This window comes from Chanos chanos, chromosome 2 (assembly GCF_902362185.1).
Source record: "Chanos chanos chromosome 2, fChaCha1.1, whole genome shotgun sequence".
Taxonomy (NCBI): Eukaryota; Metazoa; Chordata; class Actinopteri; order Gonorynchiformes; family Chanidae; genus Chanos; species Chanos chanos.
Window position 1 is genome coordinate 15,181,589 of NC_044496.1, and position 19,124 is coordinate 15,200,712.

Here is a 19,124-nt window from a genome sequence, read left to right on the forward strand (position 1 = left end):
AACATTAGGAAAACACTGTGCTGGAAATGTATCTTCAAACCCGTGATGACAGCTTATAAAAAAAGCCCTCGGGGTCAGATTTATACCTCATACGGTAATTCCATGCAGGAGACAGACACCCGGCTCTCTACAGTCTGTCTTCCAGCTCTTAGCACAGGCCTCGGTTACAGAGGCTGCGTGTCCACTGTGAGTGGGGATTCAAACTTAGTGTGGCACTGAGACCCTATAAAGATAGCTCAGTATCCTACATACACATTCACACATCTCCTGGACCCGACCGGACCGGACCGGACAGGGGTACACAACACAGTCGTCCTGGGAGAGTAGTAAACTGACAAAATACACTCTTTGAACATCGAAAAAGGGGGTGACCATCAAGACCAGGGTGTGAAAATGCACGTACAAATGTAAATTGATTACGATGAAAAGTAAGCTCTCGATTTCGGAGTGAATATTCAGGACATTAACCAAGCCCCGATAATAAAGCACTCTTGCACTGCGCTGCAATGTCAGACACTGTGTAATGCTCTCACATTTCAGAGAGCTAAAAAAAGACAACCACAATGACTATGAGCAACTGTTTGTCATAAACAAAAACACAGATTAAAAACAGAACCTGTAGCAGACCTTATTTTAAAAACAAGCCCACACTGTGTTCAAAAAGACAGCTGTTTTATACAGCAGGATGTTTCCATTTCTTAATTCGGAGATCTCAGTAGAAAAACAAAAAAAGGAATACGTTAAGCGTTGATTGTCTTACTAAAAATGCATCACATTATGGAAGTTATACTGGATGACGTAAATTACAGGAAAAGTTTTGCTTGTTTTGTTTAGAGTGGAATGAGTAAGGGCTTAATATGTTTACACCACTGTAACATTGAGGCTTGTTGTTCTAACATCCAGCATGGATCTGAAGGGCTATGATAAAGCCCTCCATTTCTCCTTTTTCCCAGAGTCGGTCTCAGCAGGTAACGTTTGCTTTGGATTGGAAGCCTAGCCCCTTCTCTGAAGGAGGCCCAGTGAGACAGATACTGGGCCCGGGCGCTTCATCTCCAAACACAGCTGAGCTGCAGCGGTCTTGGCCAAGGCCTCCTCTATCAGAGCTCTGACGATCTGGAGGGGATCTCGGGAGAACAAAGAGGAAATGAACATTGAGCACAAGGACGGCCAGATCGGTCCAACGAATGCGCCAGGAGGCCATCCAAGCTAAACCGAAAGCAGCGAAGAGGAAACCCACCCTAACTCAGACAAAGGCGGCAGCTGGGCACGCGCCCGTTCATTAGCATCTTGGAGGAGAAAAGAGAACTTCTCCTTGTCTTGTGGCGTCTAAGCATCAGAAAGGAGTGGGTGAAGGGAGAGATGAATGATCTGGCGTCAACTGGCGTACTGGGTCTATTGTCCCCCCCGTCTCACAGGGCAATTCTCCAGGCAAGCGTACCGTTATTATACAACAAATGGACCAAGCAAGAGCAGCGACAAACGTCCCTAAGCCCGAACAGCAGCCAAATCCAATATTTAGAGTAATGCCTAACAAACATGACTGGGTTAGATGAAAGCTCGAGAAATAATTTTGCCCTTTGAAGGTGAATAAATAAGATAAACGGACACGGAAAGGAGGTTACTCCTCATTAAAAGAACGATTTATAAAAAAAAAAATGGACCAATCCAGCTTCATTAAAGTGGTTATTTCCTACATCAGCGTCTCTGTGTGACTTTGTATTTCTCCACCAGAGATCACATTCATGCGCACATCTATTATATGCCTGATGTTTTTTTGTTGGTTTTTTTTTTGTAATCTGTTCCTTTTTTTTTTTTTTTTAAACTGATATTTTTTTAAATGCCGCAAAACAAGAATGGCTAAAAACAGAGAAAATTCACTCTGGTATTCTGATTGTCCTCTTTTATCTTTCAGATATCATCTGTAAACCAGCTAATGCCTCTCAATAATCTATAATGTGTGAGCGGTTAAGCTAAGCCCCAAAGCATTTGGTGGGTATTAAAAGAGCAGAGAGTTCACTCTGATCAAATCACAGCCTCAACTTCTGGATTTGGCTCTATACAGTTTTATGAGCTGACAACCTACAACTGTCCATCGTCCCAGATAAGAACGACCAATCCAATAAATGTGCGCATGGTTAAAAAGCACAGATTCACCTCAGCAAGCCAGCACAGAGCGGTGTATCGGGAGTGGGGTTTGGATGGGAAATGGTGGAAACTCTGGTATATAGCAGTGTGATGGATGGAACGGTCGGAGAAAAAAAAAAGGAAGATGCTTCAGTCACCATTTCTCATTTGAGGTAGACTCCACATCATGCCTCCTACGGTCCAAATGACTCTCAGTCCATCACATAGGCAAGGCCCAATAAGTAACGGTTCTTTGCCAAGAGAGCATTACCAGAAGAGAAGTTTCGGAGAGAAGAAAAATCTCCCTCTACGGTTTCATTTTTTTTCTCTGAAGAATATGCCGTTATCAAAATCCCATTTAGTACATTTCAATATTTTATCTGGACCTTCCACACGACATTCATTTAAGAAGAGGGAGAAAAAAAAAAACCATACATACGTCCTTGAATATTTAAATTTTTCAAGGAAATTCCACGTATTCCATCACTAGTTATGCAAAACATTTCCATTTAAGTTGCTGTGTGACTAATATACCTGTTGCAGCAAAAAAATGACACACAAAACAGATGAGTACGTAACCACAAGCAAGACAAGTTAATGAAAGCAATTATGCAGCAGACTCACAGAGACAAGGCTGTGAGTACTATATTGCCTTGCATTCATTTTTCCTAGGGCATCACAGAATTCATCTGTAACATCTTCTCTGATCCAGTACAAAACATCCAGTTACATCAACAACTAGGCCACCGAAGCCATAATCATGAACACACATAATAAACTGTGACAATGGACCATTAGTGCCCTGGCAGATCCATCAGATGCATCAACTGAATGTCTGTTACAGAGAGGCAACCACTATGGTGGTACAACCTTATATGTGCTTGTACCAAACTGGTTCACCTAATGTTCAAGCCTGCAGCCTGTTTGAAATATCATTTTTAGGTGGACAATCAACATACAGCCTGCATTAGCATTCCAACCCCAAAGAACTGTAAAATACACACATTCTTGCTTATTCAATGAATAAAAAAACAACAGGCGTGCTGAAAATTATTAAAAAATTCCTTCCCAGCTGGATAATTTTACTTTGGCAAAGCGCAGGCAATCACGGTCGGGCAGCCAGCAAATTGAAATTTGGCATTTCTTCATTTCCACAGCAACCAAATCATACCAAATCATGACCCTTTTAAAACACAGTGCATAGTGATTTATGAGTTTTGTGTGTTGTTACAACCCGAGGAAACCACCCAAAAACAGCTTCCTTCCTGTCAATCTTTTGCTGAAAATATTATATAAATTGTTACCTTTGAGCTCTTGAAAGGAAACGGAACAACAGACCGCATGCAAGCCACCTCAGAGCAAAGGATGGGGACTGTATGCCCCAGATCAAATGACTGATTCATAAACAACATTTTTTACCATTTATCATGGGTACATATTTCCGTCTTTGAAGGGACTCATATTACATATTCAGGGGAAAAGAAATGGTCTGGTCCTTCAAGAGCAAATTTAGTTGGAAAAGTACTGTATCCTATGCATTTACAATGCCCCCTAGTGGCTGCTTCTGGGAACACCAGTGAAATTTTATATCGCTGGCCTAGATCAAGCAAAAATATACCAGTATGTTAGCATGTCTCTGGCATTAAAAATACACATGACTTTTAAGCAGAGCAAGCACGCTTACTGTTGCCTAAGGGTTAGAGAAGTGGGCTTGTGACCGAAAGGCTGCCGGTTCAAATCCCAGGACCGGCAGGAAAATATCCATGGCTGCAGTGCCCCCAACTGCCCCCCTGCGCCTAGTGGTTGTGTGTGCTCACTACTGATGTGTAAGGATGGGTTAAATGCAGAAGTCAAATCCACTGCTCACAGCATGTGTGCGCGATCACAGAGATTTAATCTTAATATCTGGAGTTTAGCTCGATGTCAAATCCAGCTGATAAATATAAAAGCATTACAGTTATCCAGGAGTCAGGATACAGCTGTGCCTATACGTACACCTGTTTAGTCCCGATGCCTCTGTACCTGTCATTGAGTTCTCCGAGGTACTGAGCTGCCTATATGTACACCTGTTTAGTCCCGATGCCTCTGTACCTGTCATTGAGTTCTCTGAGGTACTGAGCTGCCTATATGTACACCTGTTTAGTCCCGATGCCTCTGTACCTGTCATTGAGTTCTCTGAGGTACTGAGCTGCCTATATGTACACCTGTTTAGTCCCGATGCTTCTGTACCTGTCATTGAGTTCTCTGAGGTACTGAGCTGCCTATATGTACACCTGTTTAGTCCCGATGCTTCTGTACCTGTCATTGAGTTCTCTGAGGTACTGAGCTGCCTATATGTACACCTGTTTAGTCCCGATGCCTCTGTACCTGTCATTGAGTTCTCTGAGGTACTGAGCTGCCTATATGTACACCTGTTTAGACCCGATGCCTCTGTACCTGTCATTGAGTTCTCTGAGGTACTGAGCTGTTCCCTCAGTTTGTCCACGTCGTCTGGGTGGACCTGGTCGTACAGCGTACTGCCAAACCACTCAGACTGCAGCTGGTTTAGAACCGGCGTCACTGAGTCCGACACATAGATCACTCGACCCGTCTCGGCGGCTACGACAAACAGGAAGCCGTCCGCTGCTTCCAGGATTAGATGCTTCAGTTCCTGTGACAGAGATCGACACTCATCAACGGCTTTCATTAAAAACTGACAGTGACAGGCTTACAAGAATTAAAGAGCTACTAACAGTTAGCTTTACACAAATAAGAACCTGACCCTCAGTAAAGCAGTTACACAATTCCCCTTTCGCTTGACTAGTGGTCTCTACAATAGTTTCTCCTTTCCTGCCCTTCTCTCGGTACCTGTTCGGTGAGGAAGGAGGGTTTGTAGGCTCCGTCAGTGGAAGTGTTTCCGGTGCCCCTCATGGATTTCATGTGCGACACCGCCATGCGCAGGATGGTCAGTTTGTCGGGTTTCCGCGCCAACGCGCTGCAGGTGGGCACCATGTCGGACAGCTCTGTGATGTACTGGGTCATCTTATTACGCCGTCGCCGCTCTATCTCGCTGTGATTCTCTCTGCGCGGAGGGACAAAGGTCACGTCACGCGTTAGGGTTAGAATACTCTATCACAGCAGACAAGAGTCTTTTCTAGACTTCAGGTCAACTGTGCACCAGTGTACAATGTGTGGCAAACACCTACCGACAACAGGGAGCTGACTCTTTTACTCTAACATCAAACATGTTCTTAATGGAAAAATCGTATAAAGACATATTGAAATGCATTTATTTAAGAGGTACAGAGGGCATTCTGTTGGCATCTCTTGGTTCGGCTGAGGATATAAGGAGAAGAATACATTGATTAACTTTCAGCATGAAAAAGCAGACAAAAGTCACTCTAGATAAGAGCCCCCTCACAGATAGCTAACAGGCTTTTCAAAACATTTAATTAGTATTCATAAAAAAAAAAAAAAAAAATTGCGCTCTTAAAAAAATTCACTTACAGATGTCAAACTTTCTTTTCATCCACGCCAATTCAAGCGAGAGACTCTAAAAAGCATTGAGACTTTTTTTTTTCTTAATCGCCGCATATCCCTCACAGACGCATAACTAAAGAGGCATAAATCCATTGTGTCTGTGCCAGAGGGGTTCGACTTTTGAGTCCCCCCACTCAAAGTGCACGGTGGATTTCATCGCATCAGTTGGCTGATAATTAAATACTGCTTTAAGGTTACAACTCTGCGAGGGAGGTGTCCGTGTGTGGGACTGCCGGGGGTCGGGGGGGGGGGGGCGGGGGCGGATGGGTTTTTGGGTTGGATCCTGCAGTGTGTTAGAGGCTCTGACAGGGACGAAGGGTAGCAGAACAACAGCTACCGGCTGGGACTACCACGAGCTAGTCCTACCTCGCATACCGCTCCTTATCACCAGGACCCTGATCATCATCATACCTGAAAACGACAGACAGAAGAGCAGCGTAAGACTGAGGGTCCAGAGACAGCGTGTCACAGAGACATTCAGGTTCAATACCGTCAACGCTTCATTCAAACCTTTAAGAGCTTATGTATGATAAATGGCTGTGAGTACATGGTAAAGGCATGGATCAGATGTTAACCTATTCAGTGAGTGTACTGAATGGCTATCGAAGGTATGAATGGGATAAAACACACAAGTACTGTACTGGCATGCACATGCATTTTAAAGTGGCTGTATCCTTGTCTAAAAAGGCCGATTAAGATAAAAACAATCAGGAGAGAATGTGGTAATGTAGTTTAAAGTCCTTAGCACAAAGCAGACAAAGGGTCTGTGTTAATTAAACGATTTCACATTGCTCTAACAAAGACTGCAAGATGCTGAACAAAAATTCCCATCGATGCTGCAGACAGAGATGTCTAACATTTTGAAAGAGCATCTGGATTCGCTAGACTCAACATGGGTCGCTTTGTGTTTATCCTAGAAAAGGGAGAAAATGCTCAGTCGATTCCTCCTCTTGCCAGCAGAGGGCACTGTCTCCACTCCAGTGCTACGCTAATGGTAAGGCTGTGAGTTGGCAGCACATGGCTACTATGGATACAGGTCCTTTAAAGAGAACACGGATTTAAAGGAAACCACAAGTTGAACAAAACAAAAACAAGAGAAATGTCTGAAGTGGAACATATATAAAAAAAAAACAAAAAAACAAAAAAACTGGAGCATGCACAATGTAATTTAAAGAACATGTTTCTTACGCAAATTAAACATAATACAGACAAGCACTAAAATGGTACACGTATTTTGTGGCGTGTAATTCACTTAGTTCTTTGAAATTAAACTCTGATGGCTGTGATAAATTATGAAGTTTTTAAAAATGAGGAGAAACATCACCAAACGTTCCACTCTACGTGTAAACGCATTGCACACAGCGAGACTTTGCAATACTCACCTTGAAAATTTGCTGGGTCCCTCTCCGTCCTCGTCATCGAAGTCCATCCTAAAGGTTGCAATATTAAAACAAAAGTAGTTACAATTCACAAACAGAAGTCACCCGAGACAAGTTCATATTTAACTTTTAAATAAGAGCAGCTCAGCGTGACGGTTTTGTCCTGGAAAACAAAATACTGCAGTGTAATTTAAACGTGCACCAATCAAATGTTCAATGTCTGTAGAATGCTGCACGCGGTTAACACTGAGTCAGGAATGAAAGGGTTTCACATACCGGCCCAGTGTGTTACTATGAATGACTACTCATTCATAAATGGCTTAGAGAGGTACTGATAAGGTAAATGCCCTCATTTTTATCTTAACATTGTCCTCTATTTACCTCAAGCTTCATTTCTTTATAAAATAAAATAAAATAAAATATAAGCCAAACCCTTCGACCCAGGGGCATCTCTGGGCATCTGGACATAAAAGTAGCATAAAAACCAGATGGTACGTCTGTAAGAAGGCACACACACACACACACACACGTGCACACACAAAGCCTTTCTACTCAGCAGTCTTTGGTTGGTATTCTGTGCCAAACTATCTGAATGCGTGAATGTGCGCAGTCTGCTTAAGCCCAAAACAAACATCAGCCAATCATCAAACGCACTCTTCTGGAGTATAACAGATACCTCAACCTACTAAAAACACACATCGGCCAATCACCAAACACAATACTCTGGAATATGACAGTTACCTCGACCTATCAAAAACACACATCAGCCAATCACCAAACACAATACTCTGGAATATGACAGTTACCTCAACCTATCAAAAACACTCTACAGAAAATCAGGAAATGCAATGCTCTGGAGTATTACAGTTACCCTCAATCTCTTAAAAGATGTACTGTTGAGCTGACAAAATCAATTTGTTTTGAAATAACTGTGAACAAACAGTGTTAGGTTGTTAATTTATTCCTGTGACAATACAAAATATCACACCATGAGGCACACAAAAAAGCCTGAGCTTTAAATGCCAAACTCTTGAGGCACTGCAGCAGGAAACAGACACTGAAATGCCAGCTGAGAGAAGAGCCACTTTAACGTGTGGGCCGCTGCTGAGTGTTATCCATGGAAACTGCCTCGCTATGCACTTTGATGAGTGCGTCTATGATGCCTGCGTGTATTTGTTTGTGTGGGGGGGGGTTTTCTTTGTGTGTGTATTTGCGAGTGCATGACAGAGATGCATGACTCAGAACCTAAAACCAGCGTTTTCGAAAGACCACGATGTTCAAACATTCAGGGTTTCTTTTACATTAACAGTCTGTGCGTGGGCATTCTGTGTAAAACAAGATCTTTCATTGCACTTTAGTAAACAATACTGTCTAAATGGAAGAGCCCCTTGCTCTGCGTAATATCTGCCTGGTACCTCCAGGTGAATGAACTGCACAGATAAGTGTGATGTTTTTTTCCTTGGGTTAAACACAAATCACATTACTGACACTAATTCAAATTCTATTGGGATAATAATAACTCTAGCTTGTGCAATGTAAGGCTGGTAAACCATTGCATTCACTCTTTCTTGCAGAAACAGGGGAAATTCCTGAATTGAAAAAGTGGGTTCATTGATCAGACATGCTTTTTCTAGCCGCTCTACACAGCTGTTTATAGAGGCGATGCGCTGGAAGAGTGACAGCTTTGAGAGAAGAAACACTCCAGTCATTGTTCTCAACCTATTTCACAACAACTTTTCCAATCTCAGCTCAGGAGTTCAAATTTCCCCCAAAATCTCCGTTCAGCGTGAACGGGGCATGCGTTTCCCACTGGTGAATGAGTCTGGAATTAAAAGCTGAATGAAACTCCACTCAGGACACGACATTAAACATTTTTAACCACGTGATGACGGGGAATCATGTACAAGCATATTATATTTTTGTCTCTCCGTGTCTCATTGAATTGACTTATTCAATACACAGGAGAAAAACCCCCCCAAAAAAACGCCTGCCCACTGTTAACACAGAGACCTGATGGATTTTTAGCCTTCCTGTCAAATGACAGAGAGAGTTTAATATGACTGACTTAATTAATGGTTAAGTCAGTTGGTGAAACACTATACTCTGGAGTTAGCAGTTCTGGAAAAAGAGAAAGCATTTCATTAAAATGCTCAGACTGAATCAATGGAAGACCAGAAATATGCCCACTCTGCAAAAACAGAATTCGAGACCATAAATCTGAAAACAGGGAATAATCAAAAAACCCCAAACTGCAGAGGACAGCATCTGAAATAGATTTATTTGACTTTGCAAGTGAAATGACAGAAAAGGGGGGAGCCTCTGCGGTCTTGATAGTTGATCTGTTTGCAATGGGTTTTGCATAAATATGTTACTCATTTGTGTGAGGTGGTGAAAGGTCAGTTTTTTGTGAATTTCGTATGGTCTGAAATCTTGTTTCACGGATGAACTCACCCTCCCGATCTCCGCTTTCCTCCGCGGCCTGGCATGGTGCCCGCCATCCGCACCTGGCCAGTGCCAACGACAGCCCCTGGTATGGCCACAGGCCCAGGCAGATCCGTGCCCATTTCTGCAAGACAGGGGAAGCGTCGACAGTGTTAAGAGAGAGACAATAAGGAGCTTTTTCCTCTCCTTTGTCTTAGGTACACACACAGAAATGTATATGTCAAAACAGAGACCTGCACGCATGCACGGGCACATGTGCTTGACTACACACAGTCCACTGGTAAACTGCAAGCAGTACGCCAAACCAAGCCTCACTTACTTGCCCTCCAGTGTGTACATGCTTATGTTAATATTTGATAGAGTGTGTTTTCAGTCTTTTATGTTCAACGGGGGCTCCTGAGATCCCCACCCCACCCCCCAAGAGAACCTTCATCAATTTATGAATGAAGCACAACACAAACATACATACAAACAATAACAATCTGATTACAGCTCAAACAAAACTAAAAACCAAAAAGAGAAAAATTTGGGATTACAAAGGGAACAGATTTTCTTGAGAAAGCTGTAAAGGGGAACACTTCATCACCCAGATGACAGAGTAAAAAAGGGTTCACCGAACAACAGTTGACATAAAATCAGTACATAAGCTCAGTTGACATAGAATGTCAGCTGAGCACAGGCCTGTCAAAAGGCAACTTTCCAAATATTCCAGTCTCTCTCTCTCCCTTTCTCTCTCTCTGTGTCACTAATTGAGATACTCATTAATCCATCTGCTGGGACTAAGGGCGGGACATTGTTTCTGCTTTTCAATCACTCCTCTCACGACTGAGAAGTGGTTTCTTTTCTTCTCACAGTCATCTTCCATTCTTCTGAGCCATTCTAATGACCTAAGGCTATTCCCAATCTGCCAAGCCCCAAAATAAACACACACACACACAAATGCCACCTGAGGCTGTCCCAGTCCTTGAGGCCTCTAGCCTTTATTGCAGTACCCTTAATCTCTAACAGTACCAGCGCTGTGTATCTGTGTCATTCTGTATGCAGCACAAGAGGTAAACTCCAGTGGGAGATTGCTGCAAGAAGAAACCTCTCCATCATAAAGGCCTGTAGAAAATCTCCCATAACACCTCTCATTACCACCGCACAGCCCAGTTACAAACTCAGGCTGGGGTCATCACAAGACAAACTCACAAACACACCGTAGTAAACATTTCCCCGAAAGCATTCTAAATAAAGATGGCATTGTAACAGAGGTTACACTGTACCTTCTCTCTTAGATCATGCAGTTCCACAAACTACCGTCAACATTTAAAACCACGATTCTTATAAGCATATTATGACTCACAGAACTACATGTACGTGTACACGATCTACATACAGATTAATACAAACAAATGATGTTAGAAAAAGCACTTGGATGATTGTGTACTATGTCAAAGGCAGGTTTATGTAGTCCTTATGTAAAGTATGTGTTCAGCGCATCTGTACAGCACATAAAGACCCCTGGTTCACAAGTAACTAAAGAATAAGTTTGAATAGAACAGTTATATTCCGTTATATTGTCTGGATTAGAACAGTTTTTATTATAAATGTTGAACAGAATCTTTCATCTCATCAGGAGAGATAATGTGTGTGTGTGTGTGTTTTTTTTCTAGAAACTGTTAACGTGTATACAAATTGTTAGTCAAAAATTTTCATTACTATTTACAAAAACACATGGGAAATCGCATTTATGACACATTTTTAACTTTTCATCTCTTTATTAGGTCCACTGGCACCCATTTTTAAACAAGCAAACTGCACACCTTAAAACAGGAGTCCATCTCTAAGGAGCCAGTAAAGTCAGCCAGAGATTGAGAATTCAGCAACTATTAGTACAAAATTACACTACAGGGAAATGATCAAATCCACACAACATATCCTTTTAATCAGAACACATTTCGCTGACAAAGGTTGTACGATAACAGCTTGCATAAAGTTAGGCATAATAATGCATAGCATATAGGCTTATATTTGTATTTAACTTATTCTTTGTCTAAACATACTACAAATTCTTTGGCTTTTTTAATGGCTTCCTAGGCCACCTAGAGAAGTAACTGGATATTTAACTAATCAATACTATCTGACATTTTAACAACAAAGGGGCCTTTGCTAAAGAACTGGGCCTTATCACAATTTGCCATGGAGCAGTTTGACTCCTTGACTGTGGCAGCTTGCACAGGAGACCAAATAGTTCACAGACTACCTCTGTAAACCAGAGCTGACTTCAGTTAAAAGCCGCATTTAAAATGATACACTTTCAGTTCATGATTTTATCTCCACATTCCAGCAATTTCTATAACATATCTGATAGAATTGTAGTGTTCCACGTGCTTATAAAAGTCACATTCAGTTTTGCTCAAATTAACACTTACAATGAAGTGCCTGGAAAAGTACTTTTTGAAATATATGTCTTATGGTATTTATAGAAGGTGGAGTAATGTTATATGGTACCAAACAATTTTTCTTTCCTTCTCTGACAGATAATATACATCCAAGCTGCAGTTACTTGTTTAATGTTGCTCTTCACATAGACCCATTTTCCAAAACATTGCAGTTTATAATATGCAGTCTAAAAGAAAACTTAAGACTTATGCAAGGGACATGTAAGACAATGCATTTCAACAAAAAAAAAATCTGTAAAGCTTACTTCACAGATACTGATTCCTCTTTGTACTAAACATACGTTAGAGGCACAATACAATTTAACAAATCCTTCATATTTAATATCAAAAACTAGCAAGAAAAACATAATTTCACGAGCTGACACTAGATACGCTACATTTGAAGTCATAGGCCTATTACTGAGAGACAGCTATGTAATAAATGAAAAGTCTCTTCGAACAACTTTGATTCTTTACATAGTAATGCACTCAGTACATTATTTCGACTGCCAGCCCAAACGTTTGACATCGATAGACAGACCAGCTTCAAATTCTTATGTTATCATCAAAACAGTCGGCCTACTATAACATTATCATTTTGCCTGTGCTGACTAAAAGGGTAACTGTTAAGGCATGCTGACTGTGCTGATTATCTGATTTTAAGAGACTGTACAAACGTTTCGACAACACGTGTAGATATACGGTACTTTATATATTGTCTGTTTTTTCTGTAGTTGTACGTTGTATGAGCTCGATACAGTCTAAGTCAAGTACATAATGGTCCCTCTTTAAAAACTCAGTATCGAGGAGAAATGTCGTTCATTCCTTGTCGCCTGCTAAAATGAGATTGTGGAAACATCCTTAAAATAGAGCTTTGGTTAGCTGTTGTATGTACACAGCTTACTGGAGATTTTCTCTCGAGGTTAAAGATGGGATCAACAGGCAGGGGAAGTAACCCCCATAATCTCTGCCATACACACTAATGTGGCTAAACATCGAAAGCCTTGACACGGAGCCTCGTAATATCCATTAAGTCACACTGTTCTTCAATAAGCAACAGAGCCATTTAGAATTGCTTATCAAGGAAATCAAAGCACGTACTGCCTTGAGGCAAATGTATTCAGTGGTAATTTGCATTAGCGAAAAAACGCATCTCTAATTCATCTTGCGATTTTATCTTTTGTCGTTCATTACAAAGTTACCACCACATAAACACCCTAAAACAATGCAAACAAAAAGAAAAAAAGCAAAACCTTTTGCAACAGTCCTGTTGTAGCACATTATCGGCGCCTATGTGGGGGAAGGGGATGCTGAAACTGACGTCGGTAAGCTAGCTTCAGCGCTGCGGCTTAGTTTCTTTTGTTATAGGAAAAACAATGCCATATTTCCATTTGAGCTTTGGTGTTCCAAATTTTATATATGCGATTGCTGACCAAAGAAGAGAATCTGACTTACCCGATGGATTTACCGCGGCGGGTGTTGCCATATTGCCTCGTTGGAAAAAAACAAAATGCAGAAATGAGAATGACGCACAATATAGGACGCCCAGGGAAAGACAAGCCACTGTAGTGTTTGGCACGCAAACTCAATTCAGCTGCTTAGGACATTCGCAGGCATTCGGGCTGAAGTGAATCTGACAAGTGATTGACCGATGACTTATATTTTTTATTCGTTTACGCTGGAGCATGTACGTAATTCGAGCTTTCAGACTGGAAAAATGCAAGATGTCTGAAAGGTAACGTTAACACCGCGAGACTTCACTTGAATTAATTAACACTGTATCCAACATCTTGTCAAATTAGCCAGCAAAGAGAGATAGTTAATGGCTAGCCAGATATTAATGAAGAAAATATTGCCCCGCTACAGCCTGTTACGTTTGCCTTAAATAAATTTTATTTTCTTAATGTTAAGCTAGTCGTATTTCTAGGCTTTAGGCAGACGTTTGAAAGACAGGGTATTTTTGCGTCCAAATTATAGTAGGCTAACATGCCAGGTTTTGTTTGGAAGTTTAAAATTCCATACCATGTGAAATTAGTCGTTTGAAAACTAGTTGCCTCTGCTGTGAAAAGTATACAGTGAATTCCAAACGCAGTTTCGGCGACAACTCATATTGTAAATCATGGCAAGTGTCTTTGATAAGGATCGTATGATACATGCCAAGGACATCATATGCTATAAAAGATAAATTTAACTATATTTCCATGGGGCCATTCTCATTAATTCGTACCCGCATAACAATCAAATTATCCCATGAATAGAACCTTATTCAGGTCACTTTCCTAAGGAATCCCCTTAGCTCTGACTCTGTCTTAATGAAATGAATTGTTCTGCGTTCTCAGTTGAAGGTTCTTTAAAAACGTATATTACAGAAGTTTTACTACCACGTGAATGTCCTGGTAAATCGTAAAATTTGGTTGTCAGTCAAATAACATGTCATAAAAGTGGGGTGTCAGACAAAATTGTTCTTCTTACGTGAAGTAATGTTTTTACTGTCATGAATTCTTCATAGTTGCTAAACGCTGATTTTAATTTGTAGTAGATCCTTCTTACCATTAACATCATGCATTAAACCTCTTAATTTAGTTTTACCGGTTCCCTTTTTTTTTTTTTTTTTTTTTGTGAGGGTGATGCAGCACACTTCCATTCGATTTAACACACCATTAATCCAGCATACACTCCTGACATTAAATACAGTTTATAAAGTCATTTAATAAAGAAGATAAAACCATAATGTGGGCTATTTTCTTGTCTTCTGTGGTCTGATAATCCACTGAAATAATTGTTCTTTTTGACTTCCCTTGGATTTCTAATGAACTGGAAAACAATTTCCCTCAGGGGAGGAAATAAGTACCACATTTTTCACTCAGAAGGCAGTGGTTAGTTGGAAAAGTTTCAGTGCTTGTCAGACACATACACATACTCATACATAAATGTCAGCATCTTTTTTGGAAGACAGGAGAAACTGCGTATACAGCACAGTGCGCGGAAAAAAAACAAAACAAACACACACAAAAAAACATGTTCTGTGAAGTGTATAAGCGCCAGCAAAGTGACGTGCTGCACTCTTCTCCTTTAATTGCTTTGTGTGTGCTTTGTGCCAGTGCTTCTTGCATAAAGTACAACATCACAAAGCTAAATTATTACCTAGTGTTCAGGGGAAAGGTACTCAACTATGAAGCACCCCGTTCCAATTTGGAACATCTAGGGCTTTGCATTTTTGTTCTGTTCTGATTTTAACCTACATTTGAATTGGAAATGCTGAAGGTGTTTTTTTTGAGTAGCCTGAAGAATTGAAATTTTCATATGCACTGTATTCTAAAGAGCTAGGACATGTTGTTTATATGTTATGTGCTTCCGTGGTGAAACATTAGAGGTAATAGAACATATTGCCTTGACGCGAAGCTCCCCAAAACATCCCATGTTCTTTCATTTGAAACAAGAGAAATTCAGTAACTCTGGTGCTTGCTCTCAAGAGGTTGTAGACCCTGAACTGCAGTGGTAATATAAAAGCATTGAGAAGCCAATCATTTGTTTCTCTCTCTGTTCTCCACTGTCTCTCTCCTACTAAAAAGGGAATAAAGTAAGCATTCACCCATTAAACACTAATTACCCACTGGCCCCCATGCTACATTATTCACTACAAGTTGTGTCTTTGTGATTTCACTGATTTCTTCTGTTCTTTATTTTCCATAAAGGTAATAAGAAATGTAAACTGTGCTAAGGGGCCAAGGCCAACATACAGATAAATACCTAATGTATTTTAATATGTTATCAGCAGACTGAATATTTCAAAAAACACAGATTTGATCTCCTCGTAAATTACATCCATCGTAAATTGCATAATGATAATTACATTTCTATCTTCACAGCAATCTTTACTGTTCCTGGAACCATATTTCATTGCATTTAACAATGACTGGGCATACAGAGCAAATAAAAAAAAAAACCCTGTGTAAAACTGTGTGTATGTGTCTGCTTGCATGCATTGTGTAGTTCTGAAAGAAAGAGAGTTTAACTTTGTTCAGCATAATCAGGAGATAGTTCTTTTGTTTGTCCTTGTTCTGTAACAAAGCTTTCAGACGTTGAAGGTGAACAGTCAAGTCTGCACCTGTACCAACAGGAGCATGGCTGATGGAAACATCCAGAAGGTGGGAAGCTACACACCACCAGTACTTCTACTATCTGTCCAGTCCCATCAGCGTCATTACACCTGGGTCTGACTCAAGCCCTTCACACCCCCGCTGTGTAAGTGGGCTAACTCTTTGTGTTCAGCAGTAATTCAACAGCCGGTGAGATGTTCTGAAGATGCTCAGCAATAACTCTATGTCTCTTACCCTTCAACCATTTCAATAAGAGGGCTTCAGGGTGACAGATTCAGTAGGGAACTGTGTTGAAAAGGGAAATCTATACCAGCTGCACTGAACACTAGCACAGGACACAAACAGTAGCACACACTAACACACAAGCTATGAAACAAGCACAAACAAACCCATGTCCATGCAGGAGTGCAATGTGCTGTTAGAGATTGGAGAATGGATACTTTAACTATGCTATTCTACATTTATATTTAACAGTATATGCACTCATGCAACTTAACTATGTATATGATGTATTTAAGAAAATCTGCTCTGTGCTGTGTTTGTGAGTGTGTTTCTGATGCTTTCAACGTGTGGTTGCATGGGATCTTTCCTCTACCCGTCTTATGTACGTGTGTGTGTGTGTGTGTGTGTGTGTGCACGTGTGTGAGCGAGGAGTTTGACGGCTCTGCCTCTCCTCTCCTCTCCTGTCCCACTCACACACAAGTTCTCTCATATACACTCTGTCTCTCAGTAGACGATGCAGTAAGACTGAGGACCTGGAGCTGCTGCAGCAGCAGCTCAAACACTCTGCAACCAACCTGCCTCTCATTCTGCAGCACACTCCCCTAACTCTCCAGCTTCACACTGCACAGGATGGGAAATCAGGTAGGACCGCTCCGTTCCTCTCCACATCACCCTGGCAACTGAGCCGGTTCGCTCTCGGGCTTGCGTGGAGTGCTTAATCCGGAGGGTGCGGGGCAGCCGGGATGAGAGCGAGGTTAGTCGTGCGCCGTCTGTGTGTGTAGTGAAGAGGAGAATCTGAAACACTTGAGCGAGAGCAGAATGTATGCAAAGTAAAAGTTAGATTAAGCATGGCGATGTGAGAGGTGAAAAAGTGTTGGTGTGGACATATTTTAGTTTAAGCTCTCTGTTTAGTTCGTATTAGACGGTTATGCTCAAGCCGGTGGAGTGAAAAATCAGAAACACCCAACATAAATCTGAACCCCATATATGGGTTGTGTATCAGACGTGTATCAGATGAGAACATGAGTAAAGTTTATGAAAGCTTCAATACTTCAAAACCATTTAAGCATTAATGCAATTCAGAATCAGTGCCTGCTAAATAGCAATGTTCCTCCTGATGGTTTCTCTTTATGACCCAATGAAGCCTGACACAATGATTGAACAGTTTCAAATGTACATAGACATTATACATTCAGTTAATTTGTTTGTTTTCAAAATGTGTGTGGACTAGATGCATTTATCTCACTGACCATTCAGCATTCATCCTTTTTCATAGTGACCATCAAACAGCTACACTAATACATAACAGTGAGGAAACAAAAAAACAAAAAGACTTTTGATGTGCCCAGGGAATGGAGTCATAAAGAGGCTGTCTTGTGCGTTCAGTCTGAATGAAGCAGTTGTCATTCCCTTTGCTGGTACAGGTTGGCTAGTACAGTATTGACATGTTCTGCCATTCTGTATTATTCATGATGCCTATACCTTTAAAGGAACCACTGCGGGAGCCCTGCTTATGTGAACTTACTGACATTATACTGTGATGTCTCAACAAAATACATACCTCAAAAAACAACAATAATGACAACTGCATATGAATTATGCTATATTTTATATTAATTCTGCTATAGAATGTGTATATACTGGCTTAATTAAACGTATATCTAGAATATGCTTTGCTTTTGATCTGCAGTCAGTTCAGCTGATCAAAGGATTTAATGCTTGAACTATGTCAGAGAAAAATGATTCCAGGGCTGATTTGAGATGTCTCACTCTCTGACTTGAATACTCATTCATTTTCTGTGGCATTTTAGTGTATTTCTGATGGCATGCAAACATAACTGTCTCATCATGCGCTTTCACAAATGAGGTATATTTTTTTTTTTTGCTATTATGGCAAATAGTTTTTGAAGTGGGCGCGCTCAGCGTTTTTCGAGGTCTTATGGGGTTTGTTTGTTGTGGATGAGGGGACATGGCAGTCTGTGAGGGATCCTCTTTTTTTTTCCAGGGTAATTTCCTAAAGTGGCTTTTAACCATCTGCACTGATTATGAGAGAGAAAATGATCTGTATACATAAACTGCAGTGAAAAGAAAACAAAGAAAGGGTTCATGAAGCTTGCATAAGCTGTGCATTATATGAAATACTGTTACACATGAGATGTCCTTCTGTACCACAGAGAGTGTATCATATTGAACTCTCTGGCAGAAAAACAGAACACCGTTAAATGACAATAATCTGTCGGAGGCCGTGCACAGCCGTCCTCTGTCCCCCCAGATTTATGTGTGCGCTTTTACTTTTAATTGCAAATTTTAAAGATAGCACACAAGCAGTCTGCATCACGAGTTAGAACCTAATCGAGGCATGAAAGAACCTCACCTCATCTCCTCATCAGTAATTCTAGTCATTAAATTATAAAGTGACTCAATTCTGCATTTTTTTTGCGTTTCCTCCACTAATGTCTTTGTAAATATCTTCTGCGTCAGTCTCGGTTGTGTATATAAACTGGATGTTTAATGACTATCGTTTTTCTTTATTTCTCTCTGGAAACAGTGTTTGCTCCACCAAAATGTCAAAAGTAACATTTGTGTTGCTTGTGACGAGACATACTACAGTCTTTCAATCATCCATCATGATGAATAGAGAATATGCTATTCTCGAATAAGTACTACTCACTACATTTATGTATATGTAGAAATGAAGAACATACACTGCCCCTCATGAATTATCAAATTGTCTTTCATTTACTCCGGCATTTAGATAAATCCATATTTCATGTGTCTGAGAGTTATCCTGTGGTATGGGTTTGTGCTGGCAGAGGGACAGAGAGGAGTGTAAAGTATAGTTGGGGGGGGGGGGGGGGGGGGGTCACATGGGGGAATTCATTCTGTGGTCCTGTTTAGCGTGTCTTGGGCGTGAA

General features: G+C 40.9%; 1 protein-coding gene across 1 annotated transcript in view; it reads right to left on the bottom strand.

The window, feature by feature from the left end:
• The window catches only part of arnt2 (aryl-hydrocarbon receptor nuclear translocator 2), a 40,719-nt gene extending 27,323 nt beyond the window's left edge, over positions 1–13,396 (bottom strand). Inside the window, exons 1-5 of the mRNA XM_030794404.1 lie at positions 13,343–13,396; positions 9,474–9,588; positions 7,026–7,073; positions 4,972–5,185; positions 4,561–4,774 (exon numbers count right to left, since the gene is read on the bottom strand). Coding sequence (XP_030650264.1) covers positions 4,561–4,774; positions 4,972–5,185; positions 7,026–7,073; positions 9,474–9,588; positions 13,343–13,373 — 622 coding nt within the window. The 5' untranslated portion in view covers positions 13,374–13,396. The remainder of the gene's footprint in view (positions 1–4,560; positions 4,775–4,971; positions 5,186–7,025; positions 7,074–9,473; positions 9,589–13,342) is intronic.
• Between the last annotated feature and the right edge of the window lie 5,728 nt (positions 13,397–19,124).